Source organism: Carettochelys insculpta, chromosome 6, assembly GCF_033958435.1.
Source record: "Carettochelys insculpta isolate YL-2023 chromosome 6, ASM3395843v1, whole genome shotgun sequence".
NCBI lineage: Eukaryota > Metazoa > Chordata > Testudines > Carettochelyidae > Carettochelys > Carettochelys insculpta.
Window position 1 is genome coordinate 106,207,159 of NC_134142.1, and position 18,437 is coordinate 106,225,595.

At 44.3% G+C, this 18,437-nt stretch overlaps 1 protein-coding gene across 1 annotated transcript in view; it reads left to right on the forward strand.

Moving 5' to 3' along the window:
- OTOG (otogelin) overlaps positions 1–18,437 on the forward strand; it is a 169,159-nt gene that overhangs the window by 90,321 nt on the left and 60,401 nt on the right. Inside the window, exons 28-29 of the mRNA XM_074997753.1 lie at positions 8,269–8,436; positions 10,997–11,275. Coding sequence (XP_074853854.1) covers positions 8,269–8,436; positions 10,997–11,275 — 447 coding nt within the window. The remainder of the gene's footprint in view (positions 1–8,268; positions 8,437–10,996; positions 11,276–18,437) is intronic.

Here is an 18,437-nt window from a genome sequence, read left to right on the forward strand (position 1 = left end):
CTACCCTCCTTGCTCATCAAATGAAAGAGCTAGAGAAAATCCAATTTTGGGATTTGCCTTGTTGGTGATTGGGATTTTTGCAAATGTTTTCAGTTTGAGATGAATTGTTCAGGCAAGTGTTACACAGTAGGTTTTTAGGTGACAAATTGCTATTTCAGTACAAATTGAGCCTCTGTAATCCAGAACACTCTCGTTGGGCAACATCCATAATCTGCCATGATTTCAGTTGGCCAGATAACTATTTATCATGGGTGTGGCCAAGCTTCCCATTGTCCCATAAAGTTTGTTTACAGCCACCAGGCCTGACTCTCAGTGCTCTGTGCTGTTATTTAGCTGTAATTTATCCCTAACTGTCTTTTAAGGCTGGGTCTACACTACAGAGTTTTGTCGACAGAAGGGGCCTTTTGTCGACATAAATCAGGGAGCGTCCACATACTTGAAGCATTCTGTCGACAAAGTCTCGACAGAACTCTGCGTTTTCCTCAACAGTATTATCTCTCAAAAGCTGTTTCTACGCAGGCAAGATCTTCTGGAAGAATGGTGCCTTCTTCTGGAAGATCTGAGGAAAGTCTACACATGCAAGATGCTCTTTTGGATTTCTTCTGGAAGAAGGTGCCCCCTCTTCTGGATTCTGTACTCCGCTTCAGAATCAGGAAGAAGACCTTCTTCCGGAAGAATCTTCTGGAAGAAGGCATGTGTAGACGTTTCCGGACTGCTTCTTCTGAAAGAAGCAGTCCTCCATGAGGGCAGCCTGCTGGAGAGTGGGGCCACTCTAGACATCTACAGTGAGCCTGTATGGTCTCCAGGTCCTTGTAGCTTTTAAAGCTGCAAGGATCTGGAGACCCCGTGGCAGGAGGCTGAGAGTGTGAGACAGGCGACACGTGCAGGGATGCCTGCCACACTCCCCTGAGGCCCTGCAGTGCCCAGCAACTCCCAACCCACAGGGATGGCCAGCAGGCCAGCACCCCACACTGCCCAGGGGAGCCCCAGGATTGCGGATGAGGGCAGCCAAGACCCCAACCAGGCTCTGAAATGGAGGGCCCCCTCCTGGACTGAGCCAGACCTCCAGGACCTCCTGGGGCTCTGGAGTGATGAGGAGATACTCTGGGACACCAGCAGACACCGGAGGAACGCACCAGCATTTGCCCGCCTCGCCCAGGGCCTGGCTGCCTGTGGCCACCCCACCCGGACACTGGAGCAAGTGAGGTTTAAAGTGAAGGAGCTGCAGCAGGGGTACATGCAGGCCCAGGATAGCGTCCACAGATCTGGCTGTGCCCCTGCCAGCTGCCCCTTCTGCCGGGAGCTTTGGAACCTCCTGGCTGCGGCTAACACCTTCCCACCCCGTGCCACCATGGAGACAGCTGCACCGGTGCCCCCTGCCACACCAGAGGAGGATGAGGGACTTGCCTCTGTGCACATCCCATCTGATGGGGAATCCACATATGGGTCCCTCATCATTGTGGTGCCCTCCACTGCGAGCATCCAGGCCCCCTCCAGTCGGGCATCACCCAACATATACGAGGCCACCTCAGGTAAGTGCGCACAGTGGAAAAGCACAGTGGGGGGAGGGGGACACCTGGGCCTCAGGCCCAGGCCCCGAAGCCCTACAGCACATCCCTGGTCAGGGCCCAGGTCATACCCAGGCCTGCAAACAGCACCCGTCTCCCTCTCCCATGGAGTGCCCCCCCGAGCATGCTGAGGGCCCCCCCCGGGCAGTATAGCTGCATCCGGAATCCCCCCAGGCCGAGCACCCCGAGCCCACAAGCCCGTTGCCAGGGTGGGTCACCGTGGATAGCTCCATGTCCCTGGCATCATGCCCCAGTGGCTGCTGCAGCGAGTGCACACAAGCCCGCACAGTGGCCTCCCCTTGCACCTGCCTGTCCTGTGGGTCTGTGGAGGGGGTAACTAGCTGGGGAGACTGGGGCCATGCCACCCAGGTCCAAGATGTGACACTGACTCCCCCCTCTACCCCCACCCTCTCTCTCTTAACAGCAGTACTATCCGAGGGCCAGGGCAGCTGGACGAGGAGTCTGGGGCCTGCCAGCCCCATCCAGGCTGGAGGACCCAACAGCCCACCAACTGGGCCCACACCAGTCCCCGCTGCACAGTGGCCACGGGTGTGCTGAACCTGACACAGCCGCTGCAAGGAAGAGGTCATGGCCCACATGTCAGCCCTCCGCCACCAGAAAACCCTCACAGAAAGATGGCTGGCCCTCGACGAGGCCGAGCTATAGTGGAGGCGGGATGCATGGGGGAAGGTGGTGGGGATGCTCCGCATCGTGTGTGGGGCCCTTGTGGGCCAGCCCCCGGGCCCCCCAGCTGCTCCGTCCACAGTCTCCCTGGAGGTCCCCTATGCAGTCCCCCCCGAGGCCCCCGCTACTGCCTCCCTTGAGCCCCCCCTGCTGCCCCCCAGCTGCCCTCCCTGTATTCCCCCATGCTGGTCCCCCTGCTGCTCCCGTGCCCCTAGACCATGACCCTGAGGCCCTGGCCGCCCTACTGCCTCCAGGCCTGGCCAGTGCTGCACAGAGGGACCTCACAGCATGGCTTGTGCCCACGGTGGGCCCCATGGAGGGTTGCCCAAGCCACAGCGCACCCTCCTCTGGCCCCTCCACTGAGGCTGGGCCAGGTGCTAACTGGCCTTACCTGCTGATGCTTACAGCCGCATCAGCACCCTGCAGGGGACTGCACATCTGGTGTGGGAGGGATGCCCATGGGCACGGGCTCACGGCCTTCCACCCCATCTCTTGATTAGGGCCCCCCACTGTTCCTGCCCCAGTCCCTGTCCAAGTTTAAGTACCCCTGCCCTTTTACCCCCATGTATATAGTTCCCTCCCTATCAGGTTTATGTTGTTATTTTTATTATTTACCATTTTCCATTTACGTTGCTCACAGTTGATAAAGATTGAGGGTTTAATACATGTTAGCATTCTGCACCCCCCGCCCCATGTCCCTGATTACTGTGGGGGAGGGTGGGAGGTTGGGGGTGTGTGAGGTGTGTGCATGGGTGTGTGTGTGCGGGGGGCCTGTGAAGAAGGGTGTGGGGGTTAGTGGTCCCCTCAGCTGAATGCCTCCCAAAGCGCCTCCCGGATCCGGAGCCCATCATGGGTGAGCCGCCTGTTGGGGGACACAGTGGGCTGCTGTTAGTGGGGGGCTAGCTCTGCCATCCAGCCCTGGGGCTGGGTCTCCTCATGTGCCTTGATGAGGTTGTGGAGCGCGCGGCAGGTGGCCACAACCTGCAGGATGTTCTCCACCCCCACATCGACGTGTGTGAGGAGACACCTGAACTGCTTATTCAGATGGCTGAGAGCACACTCGACAGGATACTGGGCCTGTATGAGCCAGGCGTTAAACAGCTCCTGGGAGGGTGTGAGGTGGCCCATGTATGGGCATATCAACCAGGGCTGGAGTGGGTAGGCCAGGTCACCCACGAGGCAGAGAGGCATCTTGATGTCCCCAGCAGCACGCTCCTGCCGAGGCACGAATGTCCCAGACTCCATCCTGCGGAACAGGGCAGAATTCCACAGGATCCGTGCATCATGTGCCCTGCCTGGCCAGCCAACATAAATGTCTGTGAACTTCCCATGGGCGTTCACCACCACCTGGAGCATGATGGAGTGGTACCCCGTGTGGTTGATATATCAGCCGCCATGGTGGTCTGGGGCCCTGATGGGGATATGTGTCCCATCGATCACCCCAAAGCACTGGGGGAACCTGAGTGCAATGAAGCCCTTAATGATTGCTGCCAGGTCCCTGATACTCACCAGCTGCTGCACCAGCATGTGGTTGATGGCCCTCACGACGTGAAGGGGAATGGGCACACTCGTGGGCATACACAGAGGGGTCCCAGCCCCCTTCCCCTTCCACCCTCTCCCTTCTTACCAGGCCCCCCTCAACTGAAGGACCCCTCCAGCAGCGGCCATGTGGTATCCCTTCTGGGCTAGGCCTGCCCGCCCCCCGCCCCCCCAAGCCCTGCTCCCTACCACTTGGCACCTGGGGTCCCCCAAGCCCGCTGGCCCTCTCCCTCCCACTGGTGGGGCAGAGTCTGGGGCAGGGCTTACCTGGAGGACCACGGCTGTGACAGTGCATGTCCTACCCTGAACTGCTGCCCAGTGGATTGGTAGCTGTGCTGGGTGGCCAATTTCCATATGGCGATGGCCATATGCTTCACCGGGGAGAGGACCAGCCTCATCCAGGTGTCCTGGCATCATAGCATGGGGGCAAGCCAGTTGCAGATTTCCAGGAAGGTCTCTTTTTTCATCCACAGGTTCTGCAGCCAGCGGTCCTTGTCCCACTCCCCCATAACAACCCTATCCCACCAGTCCATGCTGGTGGCCTGGGTCCAGACGTGCTGGACCAGTTGTAGGGGGCCTGGCAGGGGCGGTGGGGGTGCAGGACCCATGTGCCTGGGCCTCTGTCTCCACAGAAGGCTGAGGAGGGTGGCAAGGAAGATGGCTAGCCTGCAGGTGAGGGCAAGCCTGCTGTCCTGCGGCTGCTGGGGGTCCATGCCTGCTGGCTGGTGGGTGCTGGACAGGGACCTGGGTCTGGCTTGCTCTCCACAGACGTGGCTGGCCTCGGCAGCATTTGCAGGGAGGGGCTTTTTGGGTGGCGCCCTTTAAGGGGCTGTGTGGCTGGTGGCCCTGGAAGGGCTCCCTGGTTGTGCAACCCCATCCACATTGTTTCCTGCCCTGTTGTTCCAGAAGAGTGCCAGTGCATGTGCAGATGCACTCTTTCGGAAGAAGGGGTGGCTCTTTCGGGGTCCTGTTTGATATGTAGATGCACTCTTCTGGAAGATCGTCTTCCGGAAAAAAATGCCATGTGTAGAAAGTTATGCCAAGAAGTTGAGGCATAACAATCTCTGGAGAGAGTAGTGTCGACAAAAGTACAATGTAGACACTTCTGTCAACAGAGAGGGCTTCAGATTGCCTGGCCGCCCTCTTTCCAGAGCTGCCATTCCGCTTTCTGGCACCAAAGGCAGTGCAGTCTGGCAGTTCTCTGTCAACAGAGCAAGTTGTGTGTAGATGCACTCCGTTGACAGAAGGTCTGTCAATATTACCTTGTTGATAGTAACTTCTGTCAACAGATGCTTCTAGTGTAGACATAGCCTAAGAGACCAGTAAGAAGTAGAAATATTGGTAATATGCTAGACAACATTGACCTGGCATGGTCTGGCAAATTCTCTCGTTCGACACCAGTCAGGCCCAGGTGCCAGACTAGAGAGGTTCAACCTATATTTTCATTTAAATACAGGAAAATGCAGTATTAAGGGATTATTACAAAGTTAAATTTCCTTTTTGTATTTTTTTTCCATAAATGAAGTATCATATGACTAAATGAATGGATGTTTGAAATTGTAATGTTTACAATTAAAGGACTGGAAACATGCCTTACAGGGTTAAACAGAAAGAGGTCAGCTTGTTTAAGAAAGCAAGGGATAAAAGGTAACTTGATTACAGTGCATAAGTAACTAAAGGGGGAACAGACATTTATTAATCTAGCAGGTAAAGGTATAACAAGATCTGCAAGATGGAGATGGAAAAATTCAGACTGGAATTATGGTACACACTTTTAACAGTGAGGATAGTTACTAGAGCTAAGCAAAATTTTAGTCTGAAACTGTTTCAGTGAAAAATGCAGATTCAGTCATTCTGAAGCATTCTGTAAATTTGTATCAGTTTCACTGAATTGTTTCAATTGAAAAAAAAATCCTAAAACAAAATTTCCAAATATTTGACCTATTGTATTTTGACATTTTGTAGGCAAGATGCTTTGAATCTTTTGGTTTGAAATTACTTTGTTTCAATGTTATCTTTAATTATTTAAAAATCAATAATATTTGAAAATGACCCAATTTGAAATAAATCATTTAGATTTTGATGAAATATAATGTTTTATTTACCCAATTTTTTTTTAAATTTCAATTTGCCAAACATTTTGTTTTTGGTCTGACCTAATTGCTTTTTATCCAATTTTTTGGAATTGCCAGTAAACTGAAAAATCATTTACTTTCTCAGAACTGCAACTGAACCATTGAAACATTTTATCAAGGATTGTGGTAGATTCTCCATCAATGGAAATTTTTAAAATAAAGATTGAATCTCTTTCCAAAAGACATACTACAGTTCAAACAGTAATTTTTTGGAGGAACTCTGATTTAGACAAGAGGCAAGGCTCAGTTATCACAATAGTTTCTTCTGGTTTTATAATACATGAAAAAATATTCTAATGATCCCTGAATGTAGCATAGTGAAATTGTTTAATAAGGTGAACATTTTCAAATTGTGATGTTAGTTTTGAGTGTTGTTAAAAGATGTGGGCAGATAAATAATGTTCATGTGAGTAGGCACGTGAGTGCATCTATAGCGCTATGTATCTACTACATCTGTGCTAATAATAGTGATATGGTAATTACCTTTATTAGATACCTTCTTCCACTACCTGCTAATGCATCCCATCAGGACTTGTCATAATAGGCCAAAGAGCTGCTATTTTAAAAATTATTCTGCCACGAAAATGCATCTTCTTTCTCCCCTAAGATGTGGAACCTCCCCAAAAGATTAGCCCGGTCCCAAGCTCAAGAAAACTAAGATCCAGTCATGGCCAGTGATGGTCTTTTTATGCATAATAATGTCCTGACCTTAGAATTAAGTAGATCTCATCTGTCCCAAGCTGAAAGCAGATGCTTTTTATGTTCCCAAGTTATTAATGGGATTCAGTACATATTTCATGACTTGAAAGAGACTGAAATATCAGACTTTAATTCATGGCAATTATTAGTTATAAAAATGCCATTTCAGGACATTTTATGACTTTTTCTGGCTCCCTAAACTTTGCATGCAGGAGTGATGAGACTTGACTTTAAGGCATGGAGATACAAAAAGTAGTTTCATTTAAAAAAATCCTAAAAATATGTTTTCTACACTATTATTGGTGTAAGCAAGATAGGTGATGGTGTGATATCATAGGAAATATTTATCGGTATGTGTTTGAGATGACAATGCAATTCCCCTTTGGCTTTGTCACCTGTGAGTAAGACACTCAGTTTTATTTTCATGCCGGTAATTCTTTTATAGCATACTACTACACCACTGTGTACATATATACAAGAAGATATTATACATGAACTTTCACTATCCAAGACACTAATTGATTCACAATAACTACTTTTAAATAGAGACAAGATGAATGAGATAATACTTCTGTTGGTAAAAAAGGCAAATTTTTAACTTTATAAAGGCATCTTCTTGAGATATTTTGGATCATAAGTTTACGTGGGCAAAGACCCGCTTCGTCATGTGCATTATAGATAATTTAATTAGGCTTAGCAGAATTCAGTTTTTATATTTTTGTAATTTGATGGATAATATCAAAACTTATTTTAAGCCTGTTTTGATTATTATCAATCTTTAAATTTTCATAGTGGTGGGAAATAATCGTGTGTACAGAGCAGACAGACAGTTATTCAGTGGCTGTATACATTGAGATTCAAAGAGTAAAAGGTTTGTGAATGGTTAAAACATAAACTGGCAAAACCACATGTAAATATATGCAAAGTAAATATTCTTAAATATCTTTACTGATCGTTTGCTTCTCCATTTGTAACAAATCTAGTCCCAACCATTAAATTTTGATTGTAATAAGTTATTAAGCAGCCTTTTTTCTGAATTTGCCTATCTGTGTATTTTTATTATCAGTATATATATTTTCTGATGCTTGTGTGTGTACAGTGAAATCAATGTTTTTGAACATTTACTTTAGAAATCTAATTCTTCCATGCCTAAATATATGTGCATTCTTATTGTCCATGTCTATCCATGTATTATAAGGCCTGGAGTGATCACTCTGATGATCTAATCTGTCCCCCTGCAAGATTATTGTCCACATGCAAATTTTCGAATTCCAGCACATCGCCAGGAACACCACTGAAGGGCCAGCTACATTTATGTTCATTGAACTCAATTAAAAATGAAACCTCTAGGGATAGAGAGATATGGATGAAAGGGCAAATTTTTCACAAATCTTAAAGAAATGAAACTGGAAATTTGTGCAGTCTAATTAGTGCTAATAGGTGGAAGTGTTTGCTTGTTTTTTTGTTTTATTTTTGCAGGCTGGGTGGTTGCTTCACAAGGCACTGCCATTTTAGTTGAATACATGGAGCCTAGAATAGTTTTCAGTCTGGAGTTGTTCTTATTTCATTTGCTACTAATATATGAGTGTTCAAGCATTTATAACACTCAACATGAAAGTTAATTTTCACTTCTCTCTCAACAGTTCTGGGAAAGGGTCCCTATAAATTGGTCAGCTACTTGGATGGAGAAGTTGTGCTGGCAGCCAGACTGTTGGGTGGTTATGTTTTCCCAGCAAGAGCAGAAGATTTTGTTCCAGGGGATGCCACAAGCTTTATGCTGACTTCAGGATGGTATAAGCCCAAAGCACATGGTAAAGTCACAGAAAATACAGTACTCCCTCGATTTATACGGAGGTTGCATCCTGGAAAAACTTTGGATAAATTGAATTTTACATAAATAGGGGTGGGGGAGCTGGGGAGACCCCTGGAATTCCCCTGACTGAGGGGAACAGGCAGCTGGTGGAAGTCGGAGTGGGGGCAACCACACAGCCCCTGGCTTCTCCCAGCTGGGGAGCACACAGCTGCTTGCTATGCAGTTTCTCCCAGTTGGGTGAGCCAGGGTCTGGGGATGGGGATGGTCTCAATTTGCACTTAATTTGCATTAATGTGAGTTAAGCGCTAATCGAAATTGCGCTTCGTGAAGGTTTGCTGTACACAAAGCTAAAGACAGAATGGGTAGTGAATACACATAGCAAATTCTCCCTAGAATTTAGTTCTGCACCTGTGGACAGAATTGCCTGAAGATGTTTCCTCTGCATCTACCTGCTGATTCTAAACTTTAACAATGTCCACTAACTGCTGCAGTCAAATAATTTTAATTGGATGATTCTAGCTTTATAGATACTTTTAGTTTTCAAAACAACATTGTAACCCCCATGTTTCCATTATGCCCCATGGAAGGAAAGGAGGATGGGGAAGATTGGAAGGACTGATGTACCAACAGATGCTCCAGCTCATTCCCTGCTCAGACGCCTCTCATTTCCTGTGTCCTGGCATGGGGGGAGCCATCTTAAAACACACAGCCATGCCTTGCACAGCAATGCACATCCCTTAAGTAGCCTCTTCAAATCTCACCCACCTTTGCATGCCAGAAGTTCCCCAGTTTGGCTGCCAGAGAAGCAGAGAGGAGTATGGAGAGTTTGCTTTCATGTTTTCAGTACGTTATGCTGTTGATGAAATTCAGCAGTTATTTGTGTGTTTCACTATCAGGGCAAAGTTTATCATAAATATTTTAATGATCCTTAAGCCAAGATGCACCAGAAATGACTGATCCTGATGATCCAGTCCCTGGTGAGCCTGCAAGACATGGACTCTGCACCTCCTGCTAGCCATAGAGCCATGTTTTTTTGTAGCTTTTCCTGTGATGCCATAGAAAGGGGCTTTATTGTTTGGCTGAGGAAATTTCAGGGCTCTAATTATGGAGTTTTGTCCCAGTGTAGAACTGGCCCAAAGTTGCATGTGAGAGATTGCAGAGGGGCACAGCTGCTACTTCTGCACTTTACTGGAGGAGGAATCTCAGTTTTGCTGCACTGGTGCTTTGTACCTTGACTGATTTGGGGAGAAAGTGTCTGTCTTGTCTTCCAGCCATGCACTAATCTCTTCTACTCAAGCTTTACCCTGCCTACCATGATTTGCAGACTCCATTACAACTTTAAGAAAATGTCATTTAATCATCTAGCCTTGTAGTAATCTACAAAATCTGTATAACAAGTTCTTCGCATCATTAGCCCATATGTATTTGTTTCCTTCATGATTCTTCATAGCAGCCACATAGATATGTTATTTGTAATTTTATAAATTTGATAGTAAATTGTATCTCAGGAAAAATGGGTGAATTTCGTTGGCTTCAGACCAATGATAAAAGAAGACTGGGAGTTTCTGGTAATAAAGTAACTGTAGGTGATGTAAATCTCATGACCAGTGTACCTGCGACAACCAGTAATAGAACAGATACTGTCTTCCCTGCAATTCCATTTTTCAAGTAAATAAATGTTGTCATAGTTGGAAGATAAGTGGTGCTCCAGAAATATGGTACGGAGCATAATAAAACATCTGTTTAATGGAGATTATTTGTTCTCTGTGCCCTGTTTTATAAGAAATATTATCCAGTCCTCAGGGGATAGCTGATTTTACAGTAGTTCTATGGTTATTTTAAACAGAATACCAGAATTTTCAGAAAAATAAAATGAAGCAATACTGTGAACAACAGGTGCTCATAATAGACTCAGTTCTTTCATTGAGCAGTACCTTATTCTGCAAGTGATCCAAGAGTAATTAGCTTGAAATCAGTGGGACTGTGTTAGGGGTTAAATACTGGTCAGCGTGCATAAGGTTGCAACAATAGAGCTGTTACCAGTCTAACATCATATTAATGTTATTTGTCCTGAGGATGGCTGGAGAGTTGTGTGCTTGGAACCTTAAAAACATGACCCTGTAAGCTGAATGTAAAATGCATTTTAGTTACTTCATTTTAAATGAATAATTGAGGTTCTGAGACAACTTCCATATGTGTTCCATAGCTTTGCAAAACTGGTTAGACTCAGTTTCAATTATGGATAAATGTAAGGCTAACAGAGATAGTGAACTGAAGTTATATACTCACTGTCAGGTAGATTATGGCATCCTGTTGTTGATAAGCACCTTACCATGCATTACAGTCCTGTTGAAATCACTGGAACTGTCAAGCACTCAGTGTGAGTAAAGCCAGCAACATATGTGCATATTTAATACTTTTTCCTTAAAAGAACTGGACCAAATTTGTCCTTTCTGTGGGCTTACGTGGAACTGACTTCAGTGATGTTACATCAAAGATGAATTTAGTCCACCTTGCTTATTCCAGTGAATATACTTTGTTTTTGTTTTTCTTTTTAGATTCCAACTTGGTTTCATTTGAAGCAGCTGATAGACCAAATTATTTTCTTAATTTGGCTTCCAATGATACTCTGCTTCTTTCCAAATGGGAAGACAGTGAAGAGTTCCAGAACAGATCGACCTTTGCCATCCACAAGAACACCTGGCTTCCAGGGTACAGTTCCTTTGAATCCTTTGCAAAGCCAGGATTCTTCATCCACATTTCAGCTTTTTCAGTTGGTTTGTTGAAATACCAGCATGCAGAGACATTCAGACTGTCTACTCTTTTTAAACTTGTTGGTAGGTACTAAAATTTATGTTTTATGGACTGCTAGAATTTACTACTTTAACTAAATTTTGAAAGTGTTAGAGCTTTGTGGGAAACTTTCTGTCTTCATTTGAATCATCCAGCATAGCTCATTTGATTGGAATGACTCCAGATTTACACTGATGTAACTGATAATTTGTGGTCTGATTCTACTTCCTCACCTTTGCAAATTAGGAATAACTCAGTTGAAATTTATGGAGTTACACTAGTATAAACCTCCTGTATATAACAGGAAGATTTGGGGTTGTTTAACCTTATAAACAATGGGGAAACATAAATTAATTTTAAGGGAGCATGTGATAGTAATGATAACGGAGGGGAAGAATATTTCATTTACGTCCAACAACTTGTAAAATACTCAATATTTTATAGAGTCGCACTTGCTATGGAGAGCAGTGGATTAAAGAGGACCATTTGCAGAGTGGGATATGATGAAACACATACAGATGTACAGATTTAAAAAATTCATGCATCTGAAGAAATTTGAACTGGTAGTGGTAATGATTTCAGTGAAGGTGGCTCTAGAAGGATGCAGTAAAGAGTCACTATTTGCATTTCCCTGGAGAAAATATTTTCTGCTATACTTCTGTGTTCAGGAATGTTTTAATTTAATTTTTCACATAAAGATTCTTCAGTGGATGTTTGCAGACAGTTGGTTACAGTGACATGACTCTAGTATCACAGCATCACGGAATCACAGGGCTGGAAGGGACCTCAGGAGATCATCTAGTCCAGGCCCCTGCTTCAAGCAGGATTAACCCCCCACTAAGTCATCCCAGCCAGGACCTTGTCAAGCCGGGACTTAAAAACCATGGGGGATGGAGAATCCACCACCTCTCTAGGCAACACATTCCAATGTTTCACTACCCTCTTGATGTAGTTTTTCCTAATATCTAACCTACACCTCTCCCTCTTCAACTTCAGACCATCATAGTAAAGATTGAAGTACAGCCTGGTTCATTAAGCCTGAATCAATACAGCATGAAAGAAAAAGAAGAGTAGAGCTGCTCAGATTTTTTTTCTGCTGAAAATTGACTTCTCAAAAAAAAAAGAAAAAGAAAAACAGTTTTAAGGGGTATATAGATTTTTTTCAAAGAAAAATAAAAAGTGGAGTAAAATGTTTCATTTGCTGAAACCTCAATTCTTGGAAAAATGTTTTATTGGAACATTTTTGATTGGGTCAAAAGGAAAGTCTGGGTCTTAATATGGTAGTGATTACTGTCTTTTTTATGTACATTAATGAGGGGACTTTCTGAAGATAGATCTTCACAACATTGCTCCTATTTTTGGGATAAAGAAGGCTTGTGTTCAAAGTGGGCAAGGAATAAGTGAGACAAAGGCAGAGGACTGGCTTCATTCTGACAAATTGTTTCTTACAGACCTTATTTACACAGAAATGCAGTCAGGGATTAGTGTGACTTGGAACTGTATTAGCCATCTCTGGGTTCCCACAGTGACTGTTCTTAGGCAGGCATGAGAGGATCCATATAATAGAAGCTATGTTGCCAAAGGAACACAAGGTCAGAGGAACCCTGTGGAGCATTGGGTATTGTCTGGAAAGCTCCTCTCTCTATAGATGTGAGCGGTTGGGTGGTGTTTTTCCTCATCTACATTTTAATAATGTTCAAATCCCTCACCCTAGTGCTTTCCAGTAAATTCTGCAAGGTGAAAATCTGTCCTTCCTCTTGCAGAGGAAGTTTTTCTGGGAAGGAGGTGATCTGAATTATGGATTTTAGCTTTAGATAACGTAGCCTTGTTAAAGTCCTTCTATGAGCTGGATAAGGTTGGGAGGTTGTCTGTAGGAGAGAACAGGCCTGTCACCTAGGGCCTTCTGGAGTGTGGCATCCTGATTAAGCATAGGTTGTAAGTCTTTGATAATTCGTTGCAGTGGTTTGAGTTTGGGGCTGTAGGTGACCAGTGGTGTCCTGTTCTTGGGTTTTTTTGGGCTTATCTTGGAGTAGCTGGTCTCTGGGTATTTGTCTGGCCCTGCCGATTTGTTTTTTTTTCTTTCTCCTGGTGAGTAATTCAAGTTTATGAATATTTGGTACAGCTCTAGACACCTCCCAACCTTATAAGGATTCTAACCAATAACCACAGTCTGTACCGCAGGAATACCAGTCCTGGGACTTTTCCTTGCAACAAAGCCCGCTGCCAGCTTTGTCCACATATCTATTCTGGCGATACCATCACTGGACCTAACCAGGTTACTCACAAAATCACAGGCATATTCTCATGCTCCTCAACTAACATTATAAATGCCACCATGTGCCAACAATGCCCAGACGCTTTGTATATTGGACAGACTTCAAACTCTCTCAGATGAAGAGTTAATAGGCACAAAACAGACATCAAAACATTCCTGATCCACAAACCAGTTAGTCTACATTTAATGGAGCAGGCCATTCTGTTAATGACTTAAAAGTTTGTGTTTTATTGAAGAAGAATTTCCAGTCTGCTTTACAAAGAGAAGCTGCTGAACTCTCTTTCTTATTCAAATTCGACACATTAACACATGGTTTGAACCGGGATGCAGACTTTCTGGGACATTATAGGGGCTCTTTGGCATACTTGGCTCAATCTAATTCTTGACTTCCCCCCACCCCCCTCCCCTCTGCTCTCTGATTTGCTCACCATGATAATTTTTTTTTCTGATTTGTCAACTTTGATTACTGTTTTGGTTCTCTATGCCTTAAATATTGAGTCTGTTCTGGCATGGCTATGGTCTGAAGGAGTGGGTCTGTCCCACGAAAGTTCACCTGATAAATTATTTTGTTAGTCTTTAAAGTGCTACTTGACTGCTTTTTTGTTTTCAAAACAGAATGCAAAAGCACAGGATCTTTGGAGGCTTGGATGTGGATTTAGACCTCTTCACAAACAAATATACTCAGATCAATAATTTTGTCTCAAAGGCCAGCCAATCTAGCGTCAAGCTTCTGAGTGTGTGTGACCAGCAGAGCTACAAGCTGCTGTGCAAACACCCTTGCTGCCACTCCTTTCCAGCCAGTGTTCTACATGGCACACCAGGAGGGAGCCTGAGACTCCCTGGCCCCTCAAGAAATCATCCAGAGGGGTCCCAGGAAGCAGCGTGGGGCACCAAGAGGCAGGTCCCTCCTCGACTGGGCCACAGGTACAGACACTTATGGACCTGTGGGGCAAGGAGGCTTTACTCCAAGACCCCAAGATGAAGCGCCATAATGCCCAAGCCTATGCCAGATGGCCACCGCCCTGGTGGAACAAGGCCATCCTCTGCTGCAGCTTGGAGGAAGTCCAGGAGAAGATGAAGAAGGTCCAACAGGGCTACATCCAGGCCCAGGATGCTGGCTGATGCTCCATGGCAGTACCTACCACCTGCATCTGGATTTGGACGTCCTGTCAAAGAAGACATTTAGAAGAAGAATTTGTACCTGAAATGTATGTGTAAGTAGACATGGGCGCCACACTGAAAATGTAATGGATCATCGAATCTGTTATGGCTGCTTTGGTTGCTTGCCGACACTCTGAGGCAGGACCCACCACCTACCCCTATTAGGAGTGGGCCCAGGCTTGGATCTGGTTTTAGACCTCCTGGCAAAGGAGATCCGCAGATCAAGAATTTTCATCCTTGCACCCACTCCAAAATCTTGAAATATATGTGTAAGTAGTAGACATCGGTGTTACACTGAAAATGGAATGGATCATCAAATCTGTTATGTCTTGTTTGGTTGTTGCAAGGCTTACTTGAAGAACTGTGGTAATTGTAGAGCTACTACATTGCCTTCAGTGGCATTGGATCAAGCCCATACAAAAATCTGATCTCAAAGGACAGTCACTCTAGTGACAGTTTTTTTCTTCTGTTTACTGAAAAGGCTTCCAGGTGCCCCAGGGGACACCCTGTTCACAGTAATCAAAGCTCTATGGTGCCTGCCTCTGGACCTTCTTAGAGCTGCTTGGAGCCGATGAAACCTTGTGGCAGGACCCACCACCTGCTTCTATGCCCAGTGGGCCCAGAGAAAAGTCTTGGCCCTGTATTTAGAGCTCCCAGCAAACAAGACCCTCAGAGCAATAAATTGCACCCCTGCACCTAATCCATAATCTAGAAATGTACACATGGGCAGCACACTGAATGTCTGTCCAATCAACTTTCAATGGCACTTCCTGTGCCTGTGGGTAACTGGGAACCAGAGGTTAATTATGTAGAAGGAGCCTGAGAAACAGCTGCCACATTGGACTGAGTAGTTTAAATCCTTACAGTGGAAAACACAGGAAAGGTGGAAAAATGCATAGGAGAAGAAATGAAGACAGAACAATTATTGCTTCCTTGGTGTGAGGATTTTTTTGTTATTCAAAAGCCATTACAAAATGTGCATTTTGTTTATCTGATAAGGATTCCTTATGCTATCATTTTAAATGGATTTGTTTACTGCTGACGTAGGAGTATGTTCACAGATGTCCCTCCTGTGCAAACATGTGATATCAGTCCTTCATATTCTGTCTCTGAAACAGTCTTTTCAAACAAAGGAGGAAAATGAAGTATTGCAACAAATGAGGCATCATTTGGCTGTGTTGTACAAATACCATTATAAATCTCCAGTGTTAAGCACAGACAGATCTGAAACAGGCACTGACTTATATGACAGAAGAGACCAACTGTATGCCTTATGGAGCACCCTCTTATCAAAACATTGAATTAAAGTGTTAATGGTGGCATTGTGAATCTGCCCGTGTTTTTGCGGTGCATTATGATGACAGCCTAATGCAGCTGTTGACTGGCACACTCCAACTTCATGAAAAATGACAGATTTTGTCATTGCCAAATGCCTGTTGCCTCCTGACAAATGCCTTTAATCACAGGGCTTCTGAAGTTTTGAATGGCAGAGTATATGGCGCTAATGCTATTACAACGACGTTTGTAAAACCTCTCAAGCAAAGGCTTCTTTTTGGACATAACAAAAATGTTTCTTTGGTCTTTTATCTTTGAGGGGGGAATGAAGAAAGTTAAAAAGTGCTACAATTCTCAGTGGTCACGCATTAATACAGAGTGGTATGTCTTTTCAAGTGTGAAGTCTTGGCCCTCCAGTCATTATGCCAAAAAATCCTATCTATGCCAATGGAAAACTGAAACAGTTTACCTCAGCAAGTGGGATCAGATCAAATGATCAAGAGGCATTTCATTAATCACCACATCCGAAGGTTTGGGTTTCAGAGTTTTATAAGCACAAAACATAGGGCTCGAATCTTTCTCTAGCACACTTTTCACAGAGTTCAGTCTGCTGATGTAGGGTAATTACATGGTCTAAAAATACAGCAGCATTTGTTTAAGTTAATGGAAAGTTACACCGGCTCCAGAGTGCAGAGGCAAAGGCAGATTGAGTTTCCTGCTGACTATTGTAAATGCTTTGTATGTTAGATCAGAAACTTTCCAACTGGAAACTGCTATTCCGGAGGAACCATAAGGTGAATACTGGGAGGAGAATAATAGGCCCGCTAGATCTCTTGCCCAGAAAACTCTTCATGAAACCTCTTTATGTTCTATGACGCACATTTAGGAGGAAGAATTTTGAATGACCCAATTGCCACAGCAATAGATACATAAATATTTGTCTGAAGTCTGCTGAAGAGTCCCTCTTTCTAGTTTCATAGCAATAAATACTGTAGTATTGAAATGCATTGGATATATGTATTCATGGAAAAATAAATTTTAAACCAACAGTGCATACATGCTAATACATTTGAGTAACAGAAATGTTTACTGACCAATCACATCTAACTGCATAGATCAAATGTCAAATAATATCAGTCAGTTCATAGAAAAATACTTTTGAATCTTTTGAATAACAAATGTGAGGAAAGCAGTAATAGCCTCACTTTACTGAGGAGGGAACTGAAAGATGGTGAATTTAAATGACTTGTCAAAGCTCATAGTGAAATTCTGTACCTCAGAATTGAATTCAGAAGGACTGAATGCTAGACTTTTGCTGAGTGCATAAGACTTGACTTTGATCATAAATAATAATTTAATAACTTCTCAGACATAGGCACACAGTGTAGTCAATGAGGATTGTATATATTTGTTTGAGACAAAAAAATTAGACTTTCTTGGTTAATTTAGTGATTGTATCTTACACACCAAAATATGTTATAAAACTGAAAAATGAAATTGATTTTCAAAATATCGATTTACTTTCTTTTTGATAAAATCATCTTTCTTGCTTAGTCAGATTGTATGTACATTTGCGAATCAGTGTGCACTTCACTTATCTTTGTCTGTTTCTCCCATATAAAGAGATGATATGTGTGAAGTATTATCTTTTATTGTTTCTGTTGGTGAAAGAGGCTAGATTGTGTGTCTGTACAGAGCCCTTCCTTGGGTCTGTGATGAGCTCAAAGTGTTACTCAGTACCACACACAACAATGGAAGGTCTCCCTCTGTATAGGCCATACTTGTAAATGTCCTTTTTATAGTTATAGCAAGGTGCTCTCAAGTTTACATTGAGCGCTTCTGTTTTGTCTAAGTCCATGTGATTATTCTTCTGGGTCTGATGTTGAGAAGCTACTGTAAACCTGCAAATCCGAAAAAATCGATGAGAACTACAGGTTCTCAGCATCTATCAGCATCAAGCCATCTACACAGCAGCATCGTAACCTGCTATTTATGCAAGTTGAACCTCTCTAATCCATCACTCTTGGGACCTGACCAGTGCTGAATGAGAAAATTTGCTGGACCACGGGAAGTCAATATTGTCTAGCACATTACCAACACTTCCACTGCTTACTGGGCTCTTAGAAGACATTGAGGGGTAAATTACTGCTAATAACAGCACAGAAAACACAGGACTGGTGGCTGTAAACAAATTTTATGGGACTGTGACTAGCTTGGCTGCCCCCATGATAAGTGGTCGTCTGGCTAACTAAAATCATAGTCTATTATGGATGTTGCTGGATGAGAGAGTACCAGACTAGAGAAGTTCAACCTGTATCACAAATTGGCATTTGACCTCCTGTATTTGTACAAATAAGCATAAAGAGATCACAACAGTATGGCTATTCCCATGAGCTCATGGGAATAAGGGGACTTTGAAGTAGGTGGCGTCCTTTCGAAAAGGAGCCCCGTCTGGACGCACCGTGCGGCGGCAAGGCGCGTCAATTTCGAAGCGC